This window comes from Eucyclogobius newberryi, unplaced genomic scaffold (assembly GCF_026437365.1).
Source record: "Eucyclogobius newberryi isolate DKJ021-1_F unplaced genomic scaffold, fEucNew1.0.hap1 SCAF_12, whole genome shotgun sequence".
Taxonomy (NCBI): domain Eukaryota; kingdom Metazoa; phylum Chordata; class Actinopteri; order Gobiiformes; family Gobiidae; genus Eucyclogobius; species Eucyclogobius newberryi.
In genome coordinates this window covers 35,598,752-35,624,057 of record NW_027315746.1, presented here as the reverse complement: position 1 = coordinate 35,624,057, position 25,306 = coordinate 35,598,752, and the positions used below count along the sequence as shown (strand labels likewise).

The 25,306-nt window shown below is 54.6% G+C and overlaps 1 protein-coding gene across 1 annotated transcript in view; it reads right to left on the bottom strand.

Moving 5' to 3' along the window:
* Positions 1-4,102: 4,102 nt before the first annotated feature.
* asph (aspartate beta-hydroxylase) overlaps positions 4,103-25,306 on the bottom strand; it is a 35,067-nt gene continuing 13,863 nt past the window's right edge. The window contains exons 5-11 of the mRNA XM_072441950.1: positions 22,662-22,748; positions 21,043-21,123; positions 20,532-20,605; positions 15,078-15,146; positions 11,637-12,465; positions 10,746-10,793; positions 4,103-4,223 (exon numbers count right to left, since the gene is read on the bottom strand). Of these exons, the coding sequence (XP_072298051.1) occupies positions 4,216-4,223; positions 10,746-10,793; positions 11,637-12,465; positions 15,078-15,146; positions 20,532-20,605; positions 21,043-21,123; positions 22,662-22,748 (1,196 nt within the window). The 3' untranslated portion in view covers positions 4,103-4,215. The remainder of the gene's footprint in view (positions 4,224-10,745; positions 10,794-11,636; positions 12,466-15,077; positions 15,147-20,531; positions 20,606-21,042; positions 21,124-22,661; positions 22,749-25,306) is intronic.

Below are 25,306 nucleotides of genomic sequence, written 5' to 3'. Positions count from 1 at the left end.
GCGGGAGGAGCATGTCTCTGCGGGAGGAGCATGTCTCTGTGGGAGGAGCGTGTCTCTGTGGGAGGAGCGTGTCTCTGCGGGAGGAGCGTGTCTCTGTGGGAGGAGCGTGTCTCAATGGGAGGAGCGTGTCTCTGTGAGAGGAGCGTGTCTCTGTGGTGAGAGGAGCATGTCTCTGTGGTGAGAGGAGCATGTCTCTGTGGGAGGAGCGTGTCTCTGTGGTGGGAGGAGCGTGTCTCTGTGGGAGGAGCGTGTCTCTGTGGGAGGAGCGTGTCTCTGTGGTGGGAGGAGCGTGTCTCTGTGGGAGGAGCGTGTCTCTGTGGTGGGAGGAGCGTGTCTCTGTGGGAGGAGCGTGTCTGTGGGAGGAGCGTGTCTCTATGGGAGGAGCGTGTCTCTGTGGGAGGAGCGTGTCTCTGTGGGAGGAGCGTGTCTGTGAGAGGAGCGTGTCTCTGTGGGAGGAGCTTGTCTCTGTGGGAGGAGCGTGTCTCTGTGGGAGGAGCGTGTCTCTGCGGGAGGAGCGTGTCTCTGCGGGAGGAGCGTGTCTCTGCGGGAGGAGCGTGTCTCTGCGGGAGGAGCATGTCTCTGTGGTGGGAGGAGCATGTCTCTGTGGGAGGAGCATGTCTCCGCGGGAGGAGCGTGTGTACATTTGTGCTTGTTTTCGACACTGTAGCCTAGATATTTCATGTAGATTGATTTCTACCACCAGAGGGCACATGAACCCCATCTGCCTTTGGAAACAGGTGAAGAGACTTTAAAAACATGGAGGAGCTTCGCTGATGTGAAATGAGAGACGGAGAAAGTATCGTTTTGTCCCAAACTTTATTGGCAGCTTCACAACAAACTGCTCTTTACATTATCCATCGTCATCGTCACTTGAAATAATTTAGTCCCGACAGAGCGACAGCATCAAAGTGTCCAGTTTATGGCTTTGGACCAATCAAACGTCCTGTTCCCAGTCCCCGCCCCCAAAGTCCTTTTTTTAAAAACCTTTAAAAATCTAGAAGTTATCTCTTGGTAAAGTCCAGAGTTCACACGACGTACAAAGAGTTATAGAAAAAACTGTTACAGAGAAACGACAAGGCCCAAAGTTCAGAACCGGCCCAGCCCGGCCGGACCAGACCAGTTTTAGGTCCTCCTGGAGTCAAATTCGACATCAAAAGTCTTACTTTCCTCTGAAACTTTAGAAAAAGCAAAATTTGACTTTTCACCCCAGAATTTTAACATTTTCATAAGAGGAAAATAAATATGTCTAAGACTTTATAATAACGACTTTATCACCGACTTTGTAGAAAACGTTTCAAAGACGATCATCAGAACAATGTTTTCATTTTTACAGCTTCAAAAAATACATTAAAAATCATTGTCCAGATTTGTCTTTGAAGTGTTTTCTGTGACACAAAGAGACAAGAACGGACTAAAGAGACCGGACTAAAGAGACCGGACTAAAGAGAACGGACTAAAGAGAACGGACTAAAGAGACCGGACTAAAGAGAACGGACTAAAGAGACCGGACTAAAGAGAACGGACTAAAGAGAACGGACTAAAGAGACCGGACTAAAGAGACCGGACTAAAGAGAACGGACTAAAGAGAACGGACTAAAGAGAACGGACTAAAGAGAACGGACTAAAGAGAACGGACTAAAGAGACCGGACTAAAGAGACCGGACTAAAGAGAACGGACTAAAGAGAACGGACTAAAGAGAACGGACTAAAGAGACCGGACTAAAGAGAACGGACTAAAGAGAACGGACTAAAGAGACCGGACTAAAGAGAACGGACTAAAGAGAACGGACTAAAGAGACCGGACTAAAGAGAACGGACTAAAGAGAACGGACTAAAGAGAACGGACTAAAGAGAACGGACTAAAGAGAACGGACTAAAGAGACCGGACTAAAGAGACCGGACTAAAGAGAACGGACTAAAGAGAACGGACTAAAGAGAACGGACTAAAGAGACCGGACTAAAGAGAACGGACTAAAGAGAACGGACTAAAGAGACCGGACTAAAGAGAACGGACTAAAGAGAACGGACTAAAGAGACCGGACTAAAGAGAACGGACTAAAGAGACCGGACTAAAGAGAACGGACTAAAGAGAACGGACTAAAGAGACCGGACTAAAGAGAACGGACTAAAGAGAACGGACTAAAGAGACCGGACTAAAGAGAACGGACTAAAGAGACCGGACTAAAGAGAACGGACTAAAGAGAACGGACTAAAGAGAACGGACTAAAGAGAACGGACTAAAGAGACCGGACTAAAGAGAACGGACTAAAGAGAACGGACTAAAGAGACCGGACTAAAGAGAACGGACTAAAGAGAACGGACTAAAGAGACCGGACTAAAGAGAACGGACTAAAGAGACCGGACTAAAGAGAACGGACTAAAGAGACCGGACTAAAGAGACCGGACTAAAGAGACCGGACTAAAGAGACCGGACTAAAGAGAACGGACTAAAGAGAACGGACTAAAGAGACCGGACTAAAGAGACCGGACTAAAGAGAACGGACTAAAGAGACCGGACTAAAGAGAACGGACTAAAGGCGGTAAATAGAGTCTAAAGTTCTCCTGAAGCAGTTTCAGGTCCAGAAGGTGATTCACTGAAGAAACTTTCCAAACGTTTGTCCAGCCGTTTCTAAGCAACAGTCGTGTGTTTTATTCATTTGTACAAGATCAAACTCTGAGCAGTTTGTCCCATTAAACATGTACAATCTGCTCCTTCAACAAACATAAAACACCCACAAAGGTCAGAGGTCAGAGGGCAACACCACCCGCTACAGGAATGAGCAAACAAGAAGATATGACACAAAGAGGGGCCAAAGATAAGCCTGTTAGCCTGTTAGCTAGTAGACACAAAACACACAAAACTAAATGATCTTAGAAGACACAATAATGCGACTTCTGGTAATTCAAAAGAACAGAAGCGTCTGACGCTGTAGACGAGCTCGTATTGCTGCTGAAAACATTTGAACTGTAACTAAAGAGAGTCGTGAGTGACGTAGTGTGAAGATGAAACTATCGCCTAAAAACATGAGCTCAAACTCTTGTTTGTCAGAATTAAATTCACAGTCCATTGTTAAAAGTAAAAAAAAGAAAAAACAAAAACCTCGTTAAAATGGAGGAGATGGAAGGGATTTGTCGACCTTCTCAGGTTAGCATTCGCGCTAACGGCTAACGGCTAATCCACACGCCGAGCGCTAAAGAGATTTGCATAGACGACAAAAAAAGAGGATTCAAACGACTCAATGACAAACATTCTGTCCAGCGCTTTGGTCTCATTTACACCACGTTTGTGTCTGAACGTGACGCCATTTTAGTCACATGGTGTCATCACATGGTGTCATCACATGGTGTCATCACATGGTTTCATCACATGGTGTCATCACATGGTTTCATCACATGGTGTCATCACATGGTGTCATCACATGGTGTCATCACATGGTGTCATCACATGGTTTCATCACATGGTGTCATCACATGGTTTCATCACATGGTGTCATCACATGGTGTCATCACATGGTGTCATCACATGGTGTCATCACATGGTGTCATCACATGGTGTCATCACATGGTGTCATCACATGGTTTCATCACATGGTGTCATCACATGGTGTCATCACATGGTGTCATCACATGGTGTCATCACATGGTGTCATCACATGGTGTCATCACATGGTGTCATCACATGGTGTCATCACATGGTTTCATCACATGGTGTCATCACATGGTGTCATCACATGGTTTCATCACATGGTGTCATCACATGGTTTCATCACATGGTGTCATCACATGGTTTCATCACATGGTGTCATCACATGGTTTCATCACATGGTGTCATCACATGGTGTCATCACATGGTGTCATCACATGGTGTCATCACATGGTGTCATCACATGACATGACCTCTGGCTGGAACATGGAAATAAAAGCAGTGTTTCTGAAGATTGGAATTAGAGCTAATTAGAGCTCGTTAGAGTGACACGGAGGATTTAGTGGTTATAGCAGTGAGAGAGTGAGAGAGTGAGAGAGTGAGAGAGTGAGAGAGTGAGAGAGTGAGAGAGTGAGAGAGTGCGGCTGCTCCAGAAACACTGGTTTCACTCTTTCACTCGCTCACACACAGACTGTGGGGTAGTGCCAGTCTTCAGGTTGAGACATGCACCGGGTTTCTGAGCGCGCTCAGTGAGGCTCCCTGCTTCATCAACACGGCAACCGCTGCAGTTTCTACGTTTCTGCACAAAAGAGAAAAATATCACTGTTAGAAGATTGTTTCAAAATGTTCTGAGGAAGAGGGGAGTGAGCAGGGAGAGTGAGCGTCCCGAGGGAGAGGGGAGTGAGCGTCCCGAGGGAGAGGGGAGAGAGCGTCCCGAGGGAGAGGGGAGTGAGCGTCCCGAGGGAGAGGGGAGTGAGCGTCCCGAGGGAGAGGGGAGTGAGCGTCCCGAGGGAGAGGGGAGTGAGCGTCCCGAGGGAGAGGGGAGTGAGCGTCCGAGGGAGAGGGGAGTGAGCGTCCCGAGGGAGAGAGGAGTGAGCGTCCCGAGGGAGAGGGGAGTGAGCGTCCCGAGGGAGAGGGGAGTGAGCGTCCCGAGGGAGAGGGGAGTGAGCGTCCCGAGGGAGAGGGGAGTGAGCGTCCCGAGGGAGAGGGGAGTGAGCGTCCCGAGGGAGAGGGGAGTGAGCGTCCCGAGGGAGAGGGGAGTGAGCGTCCCGAGGGAGAGGGGGAGTGAGCGTCCGAGGAGAGGGGAGTGAGCGTCCCGAGGGAGAGGGGAGTGAGCGTCCCGAGGGAGAGGGGAGTGAGCGTCCCGAGGGAGAGGGAGGGGAGTGAGCGTCCCGAGGGAGAGGGGAGGGGAGTGAGCGTCCGAGGGAGAGGGGAGGGGAGTGAGCGTCCCGAGGGAGAGGGGAGTGAGCGTCCGAGGGAGAGGGGGAGTGAGCGTCCCGAGGGAGAGGGGAGTGAGCGTCCGAGGGAGAGGGGGAGTGAGCGTCCCGAGGGAGAGGGGGAGTGAGCGTCCCGAGGGAGAGGGGAGTGAGCGTCCCGAGGGAGAGGGGGAGTGAGCGTCCCGAGGGAGAGGGAGGGGAGTGAGCGTCCCGAGGGAGAGGGGAGTGAGCGTCCCGAGGGAGAGGGGAGGTGAGCGTCCCGAGGGAGAGGGGAGGGGAGTGAGCGTCCCGAGGGAGAGGGGAGGGGAGTGAGCGTCCCGAGGGAGAGGGGAGTGAGCGTCCCGAGGGAGAGGGGAGTGAGCGTCCCGAGGGAGAGGGGAGGGGAGTGAGCGTCCCGAGGGAGAGGGGAGCGGGAAGGTGAGCGTCCGAGGGAGAGGGGACGTGAGCGTCCCGAGGGAGAGGGAGGAGTGAGCGTCCCGAGGGAGAGGGGAGTGAGCGTCCGAGGGAGAGGGGAGTGAGCGTCCGAGGGAGAGGGGAGTGAGCGTCCCGAGGGAGAGGGGAGTGAGCGTCCCGAGGGAGAGGGGAGTGAGCGTCCCGAGGGAGAGGGGAGTGAGCGTCCCGAGGGAGAGGGGAGTGAGCGTCCCGAGGGAGAGGGGAGTGAGCGTCCCGAGGGAGAGGGGAGTGAGCGTCCCGAGGGAGAGGGGAGTGAGCGTCCCGAGGGAGAGGGGAGTGAGCGTCCCGAGGGAGAGGGGAGTGAGCGTCCCGAGGGAGAGGGGAGTGAGCGTCCCGAGGGAGAGGGGAGTGAGCGTCCGAGGGAGAGGGGAGTGAGCGTCCCGAGGGAGAGGGGAGTGTGAGCGTCCCGAGGGAGAGGGGAGTGAGCGTCCCGAGGGAGAGGGGAGTGAGCGTCCCGAGGGAGAGGGGAGTGAGCGTCCGAGAGGAGAGGGGAGTGAGCGTCCCGAGGGAGAGGGGAGGGGAGTGAGCGTCCCGAGGGAGAGGGGAGTGAGCGTCCCGAGGGAGAGGGGAGTGAGCGTCCCGAGGGAGAGGGGAGTGAGCGTCCCGAGGGAGAGGGGAGTGAGCGTCCGAGGGAGAGGGGAGTGAGCGTCCCGAGGGAGAGGGGAGGGGAGTGAGCGTCCCGAGGGAGAGGGGAGTGAGCGTCCCGAGGGAGAGGGGAGTGAGCGTCCCGAGGGAGAGGGGAGTGAGCGTCCGAGGGAGAGGGGAGTGAGCGTCCGAGGGAGAGGGGAGTGAGCGTCCCGAGGGAGAGGGGAGTGAGCGTCCCGAGGGAGAGGGGAGTGAGCGTCCCGAGGGAGAGGGGAGTGAGCGTCCCGAGGGAGAGGGGAGTGAGCGTCCCGAGGGAGAGGGGAGTGAGCGTCCCGAGGGAGAGGGGAGTGAGCGTCCGAGGGAGAGGGGAGTGAGCGTCCCGAGGGAGAGGGGAGTGAGCGTCCCGAGGGAGAGGGGAGTGAGCGTCCCGAGGGAGAGGGGAGTGAGCGTCCCGAGGGAGAGGGGAGTGAGCGTCCCGAGGGAGAGGGGAGTGAGCGTCCCGAGGGAGAGGGGAGTGAGCGTCCCGAGGGAGAGGGGAAGTGAGCGTCCCGAGGGAGAGGGGAGTGAGCGTCCCGAGGGAGAGGGGAGTGAGCGTCCCGAGGGAGAGGGGGAGTGAGCGTCCCGAGGGAGAGGGAGTGAGCGTCCGAGGAGAGGGGGAGTGAGCGTCCCGAGGGAGAGGGGGAGTGAGCGTCCCGAGGGAGAGGGGAGGGGAGTGAGCGTCCCGAGGGGAGAGGGGAGTGAGCGTCCCGAGGGAGAGGGGAGTGAGCGTCCCGAGGGAGAGGGGAGGGGAGTGAGCGTCCCGAGGGAGAGGGGAGGGGAGTGAGCGTCCCGAGGGAGAGGGGAGTGAGCGTCCCGAGGGAGAGGGGAGTGAGCGTCCCGAGGGAGAGGGGAGTGAGCGTCCGAGGGAGAGGGGAGTGAGCGTCCGAGGAGAGGGGAGTGAGCGTCCCGAGGGAGGAGGGGAGTGAGCGTCCCGAGGGGAGAGGGGAGTGAGCGTCCCGAGGGAGAGGGGAGTGAGCGTCCCGAGGGAGAGGGAGGGGGAGTGAGCGTCCCGAGGGAGAGGGGAGGGGAGTGAGCGTCCCGAGGGAGAGGGGGAGTGAGCGTCCCGAGGGAGAGGGGAGTGAGCGTCCCGAGGGAGAGGGGAGTGAGCGTCCCGAGGGAGAGGGGAGTGAGCGTCCCGAGGGAGAGGGGAGGGGGAGTGAGCGTCCCGAGGGAGAGGGGGAGTGAGCGTCCCGAGGGAGAGGGGAGTGAGCGTCCCGAGGGAGAGGGGAGTGAGCGTCCGAGGGAGAGGGGAGTGAGCGTCCCGAGGGAGAGGGGAGTGAGCGTCCCGAGGGAGAGGGGAGTGAGCGTCCCGAGGGAGAGGGGAGTGAGCGTCCCGAGGGAGAGGGGAGTGAGCGTCCCGAGGGAGAGGGGAGTGAGCGTCCCGAGGGAGAGGGGAGTGAGCGTCCCGAGGGAGAGGGGAGTGAGCGTCCCGAGGGAGAGGGGAGTGAGCGTCCCGAGGAGAGAGGAGTGAGCGTCCCGAGGGAGAGGGGAGTGAGCGTCCCGAGGGAGAGGGGAGTGAGCGTCCCGAGGGAGAGGGGAGGTGAGCGTCCCGAGGGAGAGGGGAGTGAGCGTCCGAGGGAGAGGGGAGTGAGCGTCCCGAGGGAGAGGGGGAGTGAGCGTCCCGAGGGAGAGGGGAGTGAGCGTCCCGAGGGAGAGGGGAGTGAGCGTCCGAGGGAGAGGGGAGTGAGCGTCCCGAGGGAGAGGGGAGGGGAGTGAGCGTCCCGAGGGAGAGGGGGGGGAGTGAGCGTCCCGAGGGAGAGGGGAGTGAGCGTCCCGAGGGAGAGGGGAGTGAGCGTCCCGAGGGAGAGGGGAGTGAGCGTCCCGAGGGAGAGGGGAGTGAGCGTCCCGAGGGAGAGGGGAGTGAGCGTCCCGAGGGAGAGGGGAGTGAGCGTCCCGAGGGAGAGGGGAGTGAGCGTCCCGAGGGAGAGGGGAGTGAGCGTCCCGAGGGAGAGGGGGAGTGAGCGTCCCGAGGGAGAGGGGAGTGAGCGTCCCGAGGGAGAGGGAGGGGAGTGAGCGTCCCGAGGGAGAGGGGAGGGGAGTGAGCGTCCCGAGGGAGAGGGGAGTGAGCGTCCCGAGGGAGAGGGGAGTGAGCGTCCCGAGGGAGAGGGGAGTGAGCGTCCCGAGGGAGAGGGGAGTGAGCGTCCCGAGGGAGAGGGGAGGGGAGTGAGCGTCCCGAGGGAGAGGGGATGTGAGCGTCCCGAGGGAGAGGGGAGTGAGCGTCCCGAGGGAGAGGGGAGTGAGCGTCCGAGGGAGAGGGGAGTGAGCGTCCCGAGGGAGAGGGGAGTGAGCGTCCCGAGGGAGAGGGGAGTGAGCGTCCCGAGGGAGAGGGGAGTGAGCGTCCCGAGGGAGAGGGGAGTGAGCGTCCCGAGGGAGAGGGGGAGTGAGCGTCCCGAGGGAGAGGGGAGTGAGCGTCCCGAGGGAGAGGGGAAGTGAGCGTCCCGAGGGAGAGGGGGAGTGAGCGTCCCGAGGGAGAGGGGAGTGAGCGTCCCGAGGGAGAGGGAGTGAGCGTCCCGAGGGAGAGGGGAGTGAGCGTCCCGAGGGAGAGGGGAAGTGAGCGTCCCGAGGGAGAGGGGAGGGGAGTGAGCGTCCCGAGGGAGAGGGGAGGGGAGTGAGCGTCCCGAGGGAGAGGGGAGTGAGCGTCCCGAGGGAGAGGGGAGTGAGCGTCCCGAGGGAGAGGGGGGAGTGAGCGTCCCGAGGGAGAGGGGAGTGAGCGTCCCGAGGGAGAGGGGAGTGAGCGTCCCGAGGGAGAGGGGAGGGAAGTGAGCGTCCCGAGGGAGAGGGGAGTGAGCGTCCCGAGGGAGAGGGAGTGAGCGTCCCGAGGGAGAGGGAGGGGAGTGAGCGTCCGAGGGAGAGGGGAGGGAGGAGTGAGCGTCCGAGGGAGAGGGGAGTGAGCGTCCGAGGGAGGAGGGGAGTGAGCGTCCCGAGGGAGAGGGGAGTGAGCGTCCGAGGGAGAGGGGAGTGAGCGTCCCGAGGGAGAGGGGAGTGAGCGTCCGAGGGAGAGGGGAGTGAGCGTCCCGAGGGAGAGGGGAGTGAGCGTCCCGAGGGAGAGGGGAGTGAGCGTCCCGAGGGAGAGGGGAGTGAGCGTCCCGAGGGAGAGGGGAGTGAGCGTCCCGAGGGAGAGAGGAGTGAGCGTCCCGAGGGAGAGAGGGAGTGAGCGTCCCGAGGGAGAGGGGAGTGAGCGTCCCGAGGGAGAGGGGAGTGAGCGTCCCGAGGGAGAGGGGAGTGAGCGTCCCGAGGGAGAGGGGAGTGAGCGTCCCGAGGGAGAGGGGAGTGAGCGTCCCGAGGGAGAGGGGAGTGAGCGTCCGAGGGAGAGGGGAGTGAGAGTGAGCGTCCCGAGGGAGAGGGGAGTGAGCGTCCCGAGGGAGAGGGGAGTGAGCGTCCCGAGGGAGAGGGGAGGGGAGTGAGCGTCCCGAGGGAGAGGGGAGTGAGCGTCCCGAGGGAGAGGGGAGTGAGCGTCCCGAGGGAGAGGGGAGTGAGCGTCCCGAGGGAGAGGGGAGTGAGCGTCCCGAGGGAGAGGGGAGTGAGCGTCCCGAGGGAGAGGGGAGTGAGCGTCCCGAGGGAGAGGGGAGTGAGCGTCCCGAGGGAGAGGGGAGTGAGCGTCCCGAGGGAGAGGGGAGTGAGCGTCCCGAGGGAGAGGGGAGGGGAGTGAGCGTCCCGAGGGAGAGGGGAGGGGAGTGAGCGTCCCGAGGGAGAGGGGAGTGAGCGTCCCGAGGGAGAGGGGAGTGAGCGTCCCGAGGGAGAGGGGAGTGAGCGTCCCGAGGGAGAGGGGAGTGAGCGTCCCGAGGGAGAGGGGAGGGGAGTGAGCGTCCCGAGGGAGAGGGGAGTGAGCGTCCCGAGGGAGAGGGGAGTGAGCGTCCCGAGGGAGAGGGGAGTGAGCGTCCCGAGGGAGAGGGGAGTGAGCGTCCCGAGGGAGAGGGGAGTGAGCGTCCCGAGGGAGAGGGGAGTGAGCGTCCCGAGGGAGAGGGGAGTGAGCGTCCCGAGGGAGAGGGGAGTGAGCGTCCCGAGGGAGAGGGGAGTGAGCGTCCCGAGGGAGAGGGGAGTGAGCGTCCCGAGGGAGAGGGGAGTGAGCGTCCCGAGGGAGAGGGGAGTGAGCGTCCCGAGGGAGAGGGGAGTGAGCGTCCCGAGGGAGAGGGGAGTGAGCGTCCCGAGGGAGAGGGGAGTGAGCGTCCCGAGGGAGAGGGGAGTGAGCGTCCCGAGGGAGAGGGGAGTGAGCGTCCCGAGGGAGAGGGGAGTGAGCGTCCCGAGGGAGAGGGGAGTGAGCGTCCCGAGAGAGAGGGGAGTGAGCGTCCCGAGGGAGAGGGGAGGGGAGTGAGCGTCCCGAGGGAGAGGGGAGTGAGCGTCCCGAGGGAGAGGGGAGTGAGCGTCCCGAGGGAGAGGGGAGTGAGCGTCCCGAGGGAGAGGGGAGGGGAGTGAGCGTCCCGAGGGAGAGGGGAGGGGAGTGAGCGTCCCGAGGGAGAGGGGAGTGAGCGTCCCGAGGGAGAGGGGAGTGAGCGTCCCGAGGGAGAGGGGAGTGAGCGTCCCGAGGGAGAGGGGAGTGAGCGTCCCGAGGGAGAGGGGAGTGAGCGTCCCGAGGGAGAGGGGAGTGAGCGTCCTTAGGGAGAGGGGAGTGAGCGTCCCGAGGGAGAGGGGAGTGAGCGTCCTGAGGGAGAGGGGAGGGGAGTGAGCGTCCCGAGGGAGAGGGGAGTGAGCGTCCCGAGGGAGAGGGGAGTGAGCGTCCCGAGGGAGAGGGGAGTGAGCGTCCCGAGGGAGAGGGGAGTGAGCGTCCCGAGGGAGAGGGGAGTGAGCGTCCCGAGGGAGAGGGGATGTACCTGTGGGCTCGTCCTTGCTCTCTTCATGTGTCTCGGTGAACTCGGCTTCTGCAACAAACTTAACTTTAGATTCTTTGCTGAGAAAAATATAAAATTAAATTACATTTTCAAATGAAAAAGTCTCTTAAGTGGATTTAATGTAGAGCTAATGTAGAGCTAATGTAGAGCTAATGTGGAGCTAATGTGGAGCTAATGTGGAGCTAATGTGGAGCTAATGTGGAGCTAATGTGGAGCTTATGTGGAGCTAAAGTGGAGCTAATGTGGAGCTATTGTGGCGCTAATGTGGAGATTATGTGGAGCTAATGTGGAGCTAATGTGGAGCTAATGTGGCGGTAATGTGGAGCTTATGTGGAGCTAATGTGGAGCTAATGTGGAGCTAATGTGGAGCTAATGTGGCGGTAATGTGGAGCTTATGTGGAGCTAATGTAGCGCTAAAGTGGACCTAATGTGGAGCTAATGTGGCGCCAATGTGGCGCTAATGTGGAGCTAATGTGGAGCTCATGTGGCGCTAATGTGGCGCTAATGTAGAGCTAATGTGGAGCTAATGTGGCGCCTCCTTATGGCAATGCTTCTGATTAGAAAATAAACAATACGTTGCATCAGTCTGTGCTCCAATCATCTGGATTTGGTGTTAGCAGGTCATCTACTGGCAACAGTGGGAACGACCATGGAACAAATTAAAAATAAATAAAATGCTGGCTCTTTGAGCCGATTATAGACTTAAAACAGTACTTTTTGCAAAATGTGTGTCCTTAAAGATAGACTAACATTACCAATGGTCAAACCTCAGCACAGTTAAACTTACAGAAGACGTTTATGTCACAGCTGGTAGGTTAAAGTTTCTACTCATTGGGGTTAAGGAGTGTTTGGTTAGTTTAACAAACATCTCACCTGTGGCTGTCTCCTCTGTGGCCTCCTCCTCTTCTTCTGCTTCTTCTGATGGAGCCCGTTCTTCCTGTTGTACGTCTAATACTTCTTCTTCTGCTTCTTCCTCTTCTGTTTCTTCTTCAACTGTTTCTTCTGGTGCTACATCTTCAGCAGCTGCCACCTCCTCTGGCTCTTCCGCTGCAGGCTCCTCTTCCTCCTCCTGATCTGGAGCTTCATCTACTGCAACCTCCTCTGAAGGGGCCTCCTCTTCTGCTGCTGCTGGTTCCTCCACAAGTTCATCGGCTAGTTCCTCGACTGCTTCCTCAGAGGCTTCCTCGACGGCTTCCTCAGCGGCTTCCTCGACAGCTTCCTCGACTGCTTCCTCAGCGGCTTCCTCGAAGGCTTCCTCAGTGGCTTCCTCGAAGGCTTCCTCAGTGGCTTCCTCGAAGGCTTCCTCGACGGCTGCTTCTTCCACCTCTGGTGCCTCCTCTACAGCTTCTTCTTCTTCCACCTCTGGTGCCTCCTCTACAGCTTCTTCTTCTTCCACCTCTGGTGCCTCCTCTACAGCGTCTTCTTCTTCCACCTCTGGTGCCTCCTCTACAGCGTCTTCTTCTTCCACCTCTGGTGCCTCCTCTACAGCTTCTTCTTCTTCTTCCACCTCTGGTGCCTCCTCTACAGCTTCTTCTTCTTCCACCTCTGGTGCCTCCTCTACAGCTTCTTCTTCTTCTTCTTGCTCTGCTGCCTCCTCCAGGGCGGCCTCCACTTGTCGAGTCAGCTCCTCCCCAATTGCGTCCTCTGCCTCCTCCTCAGCTTCGGGCTCGTGTGCTGCCATCTCCTCCTCTACTGAAGCAGCCTGAAATAGAAACAAGAGTTAGATATGTTTTAATTACTAATTTAATTAGTAATCCACTGGTATGGAACTAGTTTGAGCAGATCTCACTTCCCTCAACAGCCATGTTCACGAAAACACTGTATATTGCATTTACCGATGGTCAGAGTTAAACTGAAACTCAAAACTGAATCCTCCAACAGCGTTTTTAGAATAATGAGGCACGAAACGTGTTAGTTTTGTGCACCATGTAATCGAGTACTCCCAGAGTTACTTTTTCAAATGAGTAACATGTTAGTTGTGGTCAGGTGGGGTCTGCACAGTCCCAGAACTGGGCGTGTTGTGAGCGCGTTGTGAGCGTGTCGTGGGCGTGTCGTGAGCGCGTTGTGAGCGTATCGTGGGCGTGTCGTGAGCGCGTTGTGGGCATGTTGTGGGCGTGTCGTGAGCACGTTGTGAGCGTATCGTGGGCGTGTCGTGAGCGCGTTGTGGGCATGTTGTGGGCGTGTCGTGAGCACGTTGTGAGCGTGTCGTGGGCGTGTCGTGAGAACGTTGTGAGCGTGTCGTGGGCGTGTCGTGAGCACGTTGTGAGCGTGTCGTGGGCGTGTCGTGAGCACGTTGTGAGCGTATCGTGGGCGTGTCGTGAGCGCGTTGTGGGCATGTTGTGGGCGTGTCGTGAGCGCGTTGTGGGCATGTCGTGGGCGTGTCGTGAGAACGTTGTGAGCGTGTCGTGGGCGTGTCGTGAGCACGTTGTGAGCGTGTCGTGGGCGTGTCATGAGCGCGTTGTGGGCGTGTCGTGGGCATGTTGTGGGCGTGTCGTGGGCGTGTCATGAGCGTGTTGTGGGCGTGTCGTGGGCATGTTGTGGGCGTGTCGTGGGCATGTTGTGGGCGTGTCGTGAGCACGTTGTGAGTGCGTCGTGGGCGTGTCGTGAGCACATTGTGAGTGCGTCGTGGGCGTGTCGTGAGCACGTTGTGAGCGTGTCGTGAGCACGTTGTGAGCGTGTCGTGGGCGTGTCGTGAGCACGTCGTGAGCGTGTCGTGAGCACGTCGTGAGCGTGTCGTGAGCACGTCGTGGGCGTGTCGTGAGCGCGTTGTGGGCATGTTGTGGGCGTGTCGTGAGCACGTTGTGAGCGTATCGTGGGCGTGTCGTGAGCGCGTTGTGGGCATGTTGTGGGCGTGTCGTGAGCACGTTGTGAGCGTGTCGTGGGCGTGTCGTGAGAACGTTGTGAGCGTGTCGTGGGCGTGTCGTGAGCACGTTGTGAGCGTGTCGTGGGCGTGTCGTGAGCACGTTGTGAGCGTATCGTGGGCGTGTCGTGAGCGCGTTGTGGGCATGTTGTGGGCGTGTCGTGAGCACGTTGTGAGCGTGTCGTGGGCGTGTCGTGAGAACGTTGTGAGCGTGTCGTGGGCGTGTCGTGAGCACGTTGTGAGCGTGTCGTGGGCGTGTCATGAGCGCGTTGTGGGCGTGTCGTGGGCATGTTGTGGGCGTGTCGTGGGCGTGTCATGAGCGTGTTGTGGGCGTGTCGTGGGCATGTTGTGGGCGTGTCGTGGGCATGTTGTGGGCGTGTCGTGAGCACGTTGTGAGTGCGTCGTGGGCGTGTCGTGAGCACATTGTGAGTGCGTCGTGGGCGTGTCGTGAGCACGTTGTGAGCGTGTCGTGAGCACGTTGTGAGCGTGTCGTGAGCATGTTGTGAGCGTGTCGTGGGCGTGTCGTGAGCACGTCGTGAGCGTGTCGTGAGCACGTCGTGAGCGTGTCGTGAGCACGTTGTGAGCGTGTCGTGGGCGTGTCGTGAGCACATTGTGAGCGTGTCGTGAGCACGTTGTGAGCGTGTCGTGAGAACGTTGTGAGCGTGTCGTGGGCGTGTCGTGAGCACGTTGTGAGCGTGTCGTGGGCGTGTCATGAGCGCGTTGTGGGCGTGTCGTGGGCATGTTGTGGGCGTGTCGTGGGCGTGTCATGAGCGTGTTGTGGGCGTGTCGTGAGCACGTTGTGAGCGTGTCGTGAGCACGTTGTGAGCGTGTCGTGAGCACATTGTGAGCGTGTCGTGGGCGTTTCGTGAGCACGTTGTGAGCGTGTCGTGAGCACGTTGTGAGCGTGTCGTGGGCGTGTCGTGAGCACGTTGTGAGCGTGTCGTGGGCGTTTCGTGAGCACGTTGTGAGCGTGTCGTGGGCGCGTTGTGGGGGCGTGGTCAGGTGCAGGTAACAACACTCTTGCCACCTTTTAAGAGAAGTCAACAGATCGTTCTCTAGAAAGGAAGTTTTTTTGTAGTTTTTCCTGGCCGAGAAGGAGAGTCTAAGGACAGAGGACCCTGGGACATCGTCCCTCGCCACCACAGACATTGTTGATTCATTTCTCCCTGTGGCCCTCAGAGGCAACTGTTGTTGTGATTTTGGGCCTTACAAAAATAAATTGAATTGAAATTGAATAGATTTCAAAATACAGCATGTAGTTTCCTTTAGCATTCTTAAATAATGATACAAGTTTAGGACATGAGAGAACTGCAGTGGTCCAAAGGCTTTTGCTCTTGCAGCTGTTGAACAGAGCGTTCTACATTCAAATGAATGCAGTGTAATCCCAGAGGTCCATTAGTTGTCATTCGCTCTTTTGCCAACTGAATCTACAGTATTATAAGTAGAGCACAAACCTCTTCAGATGGCTCCTCCTCTGCAGCTGGAAGCTCCTCCTCCAGCACCTCAGGCTCCTCCTCTATCACCTGCAGATCACACACAAGCCTGTCATGTTTGATCTGAGCACAATTCGACAGGGGTCCTTTGTATTTTAGAATGTCTATAGTTCAAAATGAGAAGGAACAAGTCATAATTCTCAGGTAGAATTCACAGTTAAACTGTCAGAGGTCAGATTTGTTGACCTGGTTTATGGTTCTGTCATTACAGGGCCTGAAACACATGAAACAAAAACTGGCACGAAAAGGTGAAAAGGGCCTTATTCATTTCAAGTTCTGAACACATTTCAAAAAGGCGACTTATACTGAGAGTCATGTGGTGCCGGGGGTTCCTGTACAGGTCTTATACTGAGAGTCATGTGATGCCTGAGGTTCCTGTACAGGTCTAATACTGAGAGTCATGTAGTGCCGGGGGTTCCTGTACAGGTCTTATACTGAGAGTCATGTGGTGCCTGAGGTTCCTGTACAGGTCTTATACTGAGAGTCATGTGATGCCGGGGGTTCCTGTACAGGTCTTATACTGAGAGTCATGTGGTGCCTGAGGTTCCTGTACAGGTCTAATACTGAGAGTCATGTGGTGCCTGAGGTTCCTGTACAGGTCTAATACTGAGAGTCATGCGGTGCCTGAGGTTCCTGTACAGGTCTAATACTGAGAGTCATGTGGTGCCTGAGGTTCCTGTACAGGTCTAATACTGAGAGTCATGTGGTGCCGGGGGTTCCTGTACAGGTCTTATACTGAGAGTCATGCGGTGCCTGAGGTTCCTGTACAGGTCTAATACTGAGAGTCATGTGGTGCCGGGGGTTCCTGTACAGGTCTTATACTGAGAGTCATGTGGTGCCTGAGGTTCCTGTACAGGTCTAATACTGAGAGTCATGTGGTGCCGGGGGTTCCTGTACAGGTCTAATACTGAGAGTAATGTGGTGCTGGGGGTTCCTGTACAGGTCTAATACTGAGAGTAATGTGGTGCCGGGGGTTCCTGTACAGGTCTAATACTGAGAGTCATGTGGTGCCGGGGGTTCCTGTACAGGTCTAATACTGAGAGTCATGTGGTGCCGGGGGTTCCTGTACAGGTCTAATACTGAGAGTCATGTGGTGCCTGAGGTTCCTGTACAGGTCTTATACTGAGAGTCATGTGGTGCCGGGGGTTCCTGTACAGGTCTAATACTGAGAGTCATGTGGTGCCGGGGGTTCCTGTACAGGTCTTATACTGAGAGTCATGTGATGCCGGGGGTTCCTGTACAGGTCTTATACTGAGAGTCATGTGGTGCCGGGGGTTCCTGTACAGGTCTTATACTGAGAGTCATGTGGTGCCTGAGGTTCCTGTACAGGTCTAATACTGAGAGTCATGTGGTGCCGGGGGTTCCTGTACAGGTCTAATACTGAGAGTCATGTGGTGCCGGGGGTTCCTGTACAGGTCTAATACTGAGAGTCATGTGGTGCCTGAGGTTCCTGTACAGGTCTTATACTGAGAGTCATGTGGTGCCGGGGGTTCCTGTACAGGTCTAACACTGAGAGTAATGTGGTGCCGGGGGTTCCTGTACAGGTCTAATACTGAGAGTCATGTGGTGCCGGGGGTTCCTGTACAGGTCTTATACTGAGAGTCATGTGGTGCCGGGGGTTCCTGTACAGGTCTAATACTGAGAGTCATGTGGTGCCGGGGGTTCCTGTACAGGTCTTATACTGAGAGTCATGTGGTGCCTGAGGTTCCTGTACAGGTCTTATACTGAGAGTCATGTGGTGCCGGGGGTTCCTGTACAGGTCTAATACTGAGAGTAATGTGGTGCCGGGGGTTCCTGTACAGGTCTTATACTGAGAGTCATGTGGTGCCGGGGGTTCCTGTACAGGTCTTATACTGAGAGTCATGTGGTGCCGGGGGTTCCTGTACAGGTCTTATACTGAGAGTCATGTGGTGCCGGGGGTTCCTGTACAGGTCTTATACTGAGAGTCATGTGGTGCCTGAGTTTCCTGTACAGGTCTTATACTGAGAGTCATGTGGTGCCTGAGGTTCCTGTACAGGTCTTATACTGAGAGTCATGTGGTGCCTGAGGTTCCTGTACAGGTCTTATACTGAGAGTCATGTGGTGCCGGGGGTTCCTGTACAGGTCTAATACTGAGAGTCATGTGGTGCCTGAGGTTCCTGTACAGGTCTTATACTGAGAGTCATGTGGTGCCGGGGGTTCCTGTACAGGTCTAATACTGAGAGTCATGTGGTGCCGGGGGTTCCTGTACAGGTCTTATACTGAGAGTCATGTGGTGCCTGAGGTTCCTGTACAGGTCTTATACTGAGAGTCATGTGGTGCCGGGGGTTCCTGTACAGGTCTAATACTGAGAGTCATGTGGTGCCGGGGGTTCCTGTACAGGTCTTATACTGAGAGTCATGTGGTGCCAGAGGTTCCTGTACAGGTCTTATACTGAGAGTCATGTGGTGCCGGGGGTTCCTGTACAGGTCTAATACTGAGAGTCATGTGGTGCCGGGGGTTCCTGTACAGGTCTTATACTGAGAGTCATGTGGTGCCGGGGGTTCCTGTACAGGTCTAATACTGAGAGTCATGTGGTGCCGGGGGTTCCTGTACAGGTCTTATACTGAGAGTCATGTGGTGCCGGGGGTTCCAGTACAGGTCTTATACTGAGAGTCATGTGGTGCCGGGGGTTCCTGTACAGGTCTAATACTGAGAGTCATGTGGTGCCGGGGGTTCCTGTACAGGTCTAATACTGAGAGTCATGTGGTGCCGGGGGTTCCTGTACAGGTCTAATACTGAGAGTCATGTGGTGCCTGAGGTTCCTGTACAGGTCTTATACTGAGAGTCATGTGGTGCCGGGGGTTCCTGTACAGGTCTTATACTGAGAGTCATGTGGTGCCTGAGGTTCCTGTACAGGTCTTATACTGAGAGTCATGTGGTGCCGGGGGTTCCTGTACAGGTCTAATACTGAGTCATGTGGTGCAGGGGGTTCCTGTACAGGTCTAATACTGAGAGTCATGTGGTGCCTGAGGTTCCTGTACAGGTCTTATACTGAGAGTCATGTGGTGCCGGGGGTTCCTGTACAGGTCTAATACTGAGAGTCATGTGGTGCCGGGGGTTCCTGTACAGGTCTTATACTGAGAGTCATGTGGTGCCGGGGGTTCCTGTACAGGTCTTATACTGAGAGTCATGTGGTGCCGGGGGTTCCTGTACAGGTCTAATACTGAGAGTCATGTGGTGCCGGGGGTTCCTGTACAGGTCTAATACTGAGAGTCATGTGGTGCCTGGGGTTCCTGTACAGGTCTTATACTGAGAGTCATGTGGTGCCGGGGGTTCCTGTACAGGTCTTATACTGAGAGTCATGTGGTGCCGGAGGTTCCTGTACAGGTCTTATACTGAGAGTCATGTGGTGCCGGGGGTTCCTGTACAGGTCTTATACTGAGAGTCATGTGGTGCCTGAGGTTCCTGTACAGGTCTTATACTGAGAGTCATGTGGTGCCGGGGGTTCCAGTACAGGTCTTATACTGAGAGTCATGTGGTGCCGGGGGTTCCTGTACAGGTCTTATACTGAGAGTCATGTGGTGCCGGGGGTTCCTGTACAGGTTTTATACTGAGAGTCATGTGGTGCCTGAGGTTCCTGTACAGGTCTTATACTGAGAGTCATGTGGTGCCGGGGGTTCCTGTACAGGTCTAATACTGAGAGTCATGTGGTGCCGGGGGTTCCTGTACAGGTCTTATACTGAGAGTCATGTGATGCCGGGGGTTCCTGTACAGGTCTTATACTGAGAGTCATGTGATGCCGGGGGTTCCTGTACAGGTCTTATACTGAGAGTCATGTGGTGCCGGGGGTTCCTGTACAGGTCTTATACTGAGAGTCATGTGGTGCCGGGGGTTCCTGTACAGGTCTAATACTGAGTCATGTGGTGCCGGGGGTTCCTGTACAGGTCTTATACTGAGAGTCATGTGGTGCCGGGGGTTCCTGTACAGGTCTAATACTGAGAGTCATGTGGTGCCGGGGGTTCCTGTACAGGTCTTATACTGAGAGTCATGTGGTGCCGGGGGTTCCTGTACAGGTCTTATACTGAGAGTCATGTGGTGCCGGGGGTTCCTGTACAGGTCTAATACTGAGAGTCATGTGGTGCCGGGGGTTCCTGTACAGGTCTAATACTGAGAGTCATGTGGTGCCTGGGGTTCCTGTACAGGTCTTATACTGAGAGTCATGTGGTGCCTGAGGTTCCTGTACAGGTCTTATACTGAGAGTCATGTGGTGCCGGGGGTTCCTGTACAGGTCTTATACTGAGAGTCATGTGGTGCCGGAGGTTCCTGTACAGGTCTTATACTGAGAGTAATGTGGTGCCTGAGGTTCCTGTACAGGTCTTATACTGAGAGTCATGTGGTGCCGGGGGTTCCTGTACAGGTCTTATACTGAGAGTCATGTGGTGCCGGGGGTTCCTGTACAGGTCTTATACTGAGAGTCATGTGGTGCCGGGGGTTCCAGTACAGGTCTTATACTGAGAGTCATGTGGTGCCGGGGGTTCCTGTACAGGTCTCATACTGAGAGTCATGTGGTGCCGGGGGTTCCTGTACAGGTCTTATACTGAGAGTCATGTGGTGCCTGAGGTTCCTGTACAGGTCTTATACTGAGAGTCATGTGGTGCCGGAGGTTCCTGTACAGGTCTTATACTGAGAGTAATGTGGTGCCTGAGGTTCCTGTACAGGTCTTATACTGAGAGTCATGTGGTGCCGGGGGTTCCTGTACAGGTCTTATACTGAGAGTCATGTGGTGCCGGGGGTTCCTGTACAGGTCTAATACTGAGAGTCATGTGGTGCCGGGGGTTCCTGTACAGGTCTTATACTGAGAGTCATGTGGTGCCTGAGGTTCCTGTACAGGTCTTATACTGAGAGTCATGTGGTGCCGGGGGTTCCTGTACAGGTCTAATACTGAGTCATGTGGTGCCGGGGGTTCCTGTACAGGTCTTATACTGAGAGTCATGTGGTGCCGGGGGTTCCTGTACAGGTCTAATACTGAGAGTCATGTGGTGCCGGGGGTTCCTGTACAGGTCTTATACTGAGAGTCATGTGGTGCCTGAGGTTCCTGTACAGGTCTTATACTGAGAGTCATGTGGTGCCGGGGGTTCCTGTACAGGTCTAATACTGAGAGTCATGTGGTGCCGGGGGTTCCTGTACAGGTCTAATACTGAGAGTCATGTGGTGCCGGGGGTTCCTGTACAGGTCTTACTGCAGATGACAGACACTTGAGTCTGATGGAGGAAGTTAAGAATCCCTGGGTCAAATCTGTTCTTACAACATGGAAGGAGCTGATCAGAACATACAAACTAAACAAAGATGTTACAAACTTAAGCTGGTAGAGGGTTGTATACATGCCGAGGCACGTGCCACATGTGCTGTGTGTGGCCTCTTAGGTTATTGCACATCACAAAGATTCAAACACACCTCCTCAAGCTCAGGCTCAGGCTCCGGCTCCGGCTCTGGCTCAGGCTCAGGTTCAGCTGCTTCAAGCTCAGGTTCTACAAACACATTCAAAGTACAATTATTATTACTTTTTTCATATGCAGGAGGAACTACAGTAAAGCTTTTATTGTATGAGTTAATGTGCCCCCCCCAGTATACACCTCCAGTAAACTGCTTTTCAAAATATGTTAAAGGATCATATTGTGTGTAACCACAAAATATGTGAAGTAAAATCTTTTTGACATGTACTGATCATATCTTAAACAATCCATGATCTGCACAAAATGTAACGCAATAAAACAGAATTGATATAAACAGATATGGTGTTATAACTTTATATACTACACAGACGATATAGAGACAAATACTGAAGATATTGTTCAACTTTTTGTTCTGAATGACGAGTTGATGTGGTCATTATTGTGGCGGTAACAGTTCCAGTGTCTGGCCAGCAGGTGGAGCTCTTTAAGTAAAGCTTGCAGTGTGTGGTCACCTGGAGGAGCAGAGCTGTCCCCTGCCACAGCCGCCTGGATCACCTCCTCCTCCACCTCCACAGGGTCAGGCTCCATCACAGCTACACAAACACATCATGGCAACATCACAGAGATTATTATTCATCTGACTTCTGACCTTTAACCTTTAACCTTTAACAGGTGCTCAGGGCCTCATTTCATTTAAAGAAGACATAGCAGGCATTTAATATTGAACTATAATATATTTGATTGATTTATTTGAGAGGTGCAGTGCTTATTACTGAACACATGTGAATTACAGAGTACATATGCCACCTGGAGTCTCTGGGCAGGATGCACAGAGGACACAAGTCCCTGGGCAGGATGCACAGAGGACACAAGTCCCTGGGCAGGATGCACAGAGGACACAAGTCCCTGGGCAGGATGCACAGAGGACACATACAAGTCCCTGGGCAGGATGCACAGAGGACACATACAAGTCCCTGGGCAGGATGCACAGAGGACACATACAAGTCCCTGGGCAGGATGCACAGATGACACATACAAGTCCCTGGGCAGGATGCACAGAGGACACAAGTCCCTGGGCAGGATGCACAGAGGACACATACAAGTCCCTGGGCAGGATGCACAGAGGACACATACAAGTCCCTGGGCAGGATGCACAGAGGACACATACAAGTCCCTGGGCAGGATGCACAGAGGACACATACAAGTCCCTGGGCAGGATGCACAGAGGACACATACAAGTCCCTGGGCAGGATGCACAGAGGACACATACAAGTCCCTGGGCAGGATGCACAGAGGACACATACAAGTCCCTGGGCAGGATGCACAGAGGACACATACAAGTCCCTGGGCAGGATGCACAGAGGACACATACAAGTCCCTGGGCAGGATGCACAGAGGACACATACAAGTCCCTGGGCAGGATGCACAGAGGACACATACAAGTCCCTGGGCAGGATGCAGAGGACAAAGAACAATAAAAAGCTAAGAATCAAATAATTTGACATTTTCTTCATTATAAACCACAATATTGTAATAGGAACAGGTTCATTAACTTCCTGTTCAAAAAGGCAGAACTGATAAGCTCCGCCTCTTCACAGTGACATTTCAGCCTGGTATTTGCATGTGGGCGGGGATAGGGGGCCTCAGTTGCAGGACAGTACAGGATGAACTCAAACGTGTAAACTAAAGATGAGGAAACACCTTTGTGACAAGGTCAAAGGGCAGAGCGGATTTAGCAGAATATGTGACCTTTAAAAGGTACAACTTTTCTGGAGGAGGATCAGCACTTGTCGGAAAAGTACACTTAGACGTATACTTTAGTCGACTAGGTACAGATACATCTAGTCCACTTAAGATGTTAAGTGTCATACTTGTCGTTACTCATTAAACGGTTTTATTGGGAGCTTGTATCCCCTCGTCCCTTCTGTGTGTCGTTAAAGTCTGCAAGCATTAGATCTGGTTTGATCTTCTGTAGTTGCAGTTCACATTGTATTATAATCTGTGTGAGGAATAACGACACACTGAAGATCTGTGTGAGGAACAATGACACACTGACTCGCCCCCCCTTCTCTACATTCTGCTCAGTTCTTGCGTGGCACCCATCCATGGTTCTGGTCTTGTAGTTGGTTACCTTCTAGAGCAGGTTCCTCGGGTGCGGCCTCCACAGGAGCAGCAGCCTCTTGACGAGCCTGGACCACCACAACCTTCTCCTTCAGACCTGCAGTTACAGGGTCATTACACCACAACCTTCTCCTTCAGACCTGCAGTTACAGGGTCATTACACCACAACCTTCTCTTCTGGGGTATATAAAATATTGGCACAATTCTAACTATATAATACAACTATTATTTCAGAAATATTTCATGGCAAATTATTGAAATCATCAGGACTAAACACTAAAAATGTCTAATTTGAAATAATTCTTGCAATTGAGGTTTTCAATAAGCCTGTCCTTTTTCAGCTGACTTTGTCTCATGTAAAGACATGTGTGCATGTCCTTTACTCATTTATTTAAGCCACAAAACACTCTTAATATAAACAAACACTTTAACCCTTTAGGAGCCACTTTGGAGCGTGTCCCACACTTTGAGAACCACGTCATTCACACGGCGGGTTTCTTCTGCAGACTGACACAACATATTTATGACACGTTAAATCAGAAGTGTGAGGGGAGTTACAGCCCTCAGGACAAAAGACTCCACAGTGTAAATGATGTAAGTGTGATGTGGACAAAAACAACAGGACACATTTTCCATCAGGAGATTTTAATGACATAAAATGACTGTAAACTTGTTTGTAATGAAAGCAACAAAAATAGGAAAGATTTAACTTGACGAGCTTTTATGGACATCTGTGTTTTACTTCCATCGCACATCGTTCTTCAATCCAGTCACATCTTTGCTTCCTCCTGATGTTTGCTACACTTCTAAGCCTGTATTAACCCAGTGAACGTGAAGTCATGGGACTAATGACACTTAAGAGTGGCACTTTGTCTTCTTCAGGTGCAGTAAACGTGACGAGTGAAGAGTAAAAGCATCAAAATCATCCTAATGAACGACAACGACGTGGACTTTAGTAACACAACTCTCTACAAACGTGTGATGTTGTCAAAGTTGAAATGGAATCAGGTTTAAAGTCAAAGACACTGATTATTTAAAATATGTTGTGGAAGCAACGTAACTAATAATCATGATGTTCCACAGTCAAATCCTGACCAAAAAGTGTTTGTATTTGCTGTGCATTGTTTCAGCTCTACTGCAGGAGGCGGGGCGTTCATGAGGCTCCTCCTCCTCCTCCTCCTCACTCGTCTGCTGTTCAAACACACAGAGGAGAACGATGGAGGCGGAACGTTCATGAGGCTCCTCCTCCTCCTCCTCCTCCTCACTCGTCTGCTGTTCAAACACACAGAGGAGAACGATGGAGGCGGAACGTTCATGAGGCTCCTCCTCCTCCTCCTCCTCGCTCGTCTGCCTTTCACTGTTTGAACTCCATCCGTTTGAAGCTCCAGTTTGTGCACACTAGCTCTTCTCTGCCCTGTTCTTCTTGGGCCTCTCCTTCGCTCTCCTCTCCATCTTCTCTCCTTTCGCCGCCTCCGCTCTGCTCCTCTCCTCCTCCTCTTCTTCTCCTCCTCTGCTCTCATTCTTGGCTGGCTTCACCTCCTCTGACCGCGTCTTCTCCAGAGCCTTCTCCATCTCCTCCCGCTCCATCCTCTCCTCCTCCTGCCTGAGCCGAGCAGCCACTCTCTCCCTGACCCGGGCGGACATGTTGCTCCTGCCCAGCTCCAGCGCCCGGGCCTCCTCTTCGTGGGCCAGCAGCTGTCGCACTTCTGCCAGGGCCATGCGAGCCAGCTTCTTTGCCTCGACGCGCTCGTGGATGAGGGACAGCTGCAGTTTGAGGGCCTGGCGGAGTTTGAGGTGGGCGGGGTCAGGTTCTGGGAGGAAGTGCGCAGAGAGACACTTGTGGGTTTTTAAAGTTCGGTTTAAGTTAGAAAAGAACACGCGAGCGGCGGTTATAGCGGCACAGCAAAGCAGGCTCGTGCTGAGGGTTGAAAGGTTAAAAATGACACAGCAAACTGGTTCCTCTGTGTACTTAGGAGTGTGATTCCTCTTCCCTTTGAGAGCAAGTCTTACTAGTGTCAGAAGCTTTATGGTGACAAGTGTGTCGCACTTTCAGATATTTGATATATTTTTCTTTCTGGATCTAAGGGAGCTCAACAAAGACCACTCACCGCTCGGTTTCCATTCATTTCCCATGGGGCTAATCAGCTCTGTGTTCTGAGTAATGAGCAGGAGAACTAGAACAGGAAACACCAGGTTATGGACGCTTAGCACACACAGAGCAGCTTAGCCTTTGAACTCTTCGGAATGGAATGAGAAACCTCGTCCAGAACCAAGACTCATGTCAAAGTGGGCGGGGCTGCTGAGAGTGTTCTACTCTTCCAAACCAGGAAGTGCTCTGTTAGCATGCGCTGGTCTCTGAAAGCTCAAATATGAAAACTCTTTCTAAACGCATCACAGTGATCAATTAGGTAGAAATTTGGACCGCTGCAAACCGTTTAAAATGAAGTAGTTCTGTAAGCGACCCACATCCAGACAGTTATGCAATCACTCTTACTGAGGTCAACAAGTACTTTTACTTAGCGTGTACCTGCAAATAATTAGTCATAAATATATAGGAAATATGACATGAGAAGGTCAGCTGTTCACTGCACAACATCAAAAACTCTTGTGTTAGTGTTTCCTCTGTTCACTGCACTCAGCGCCGTGCATCAGTGT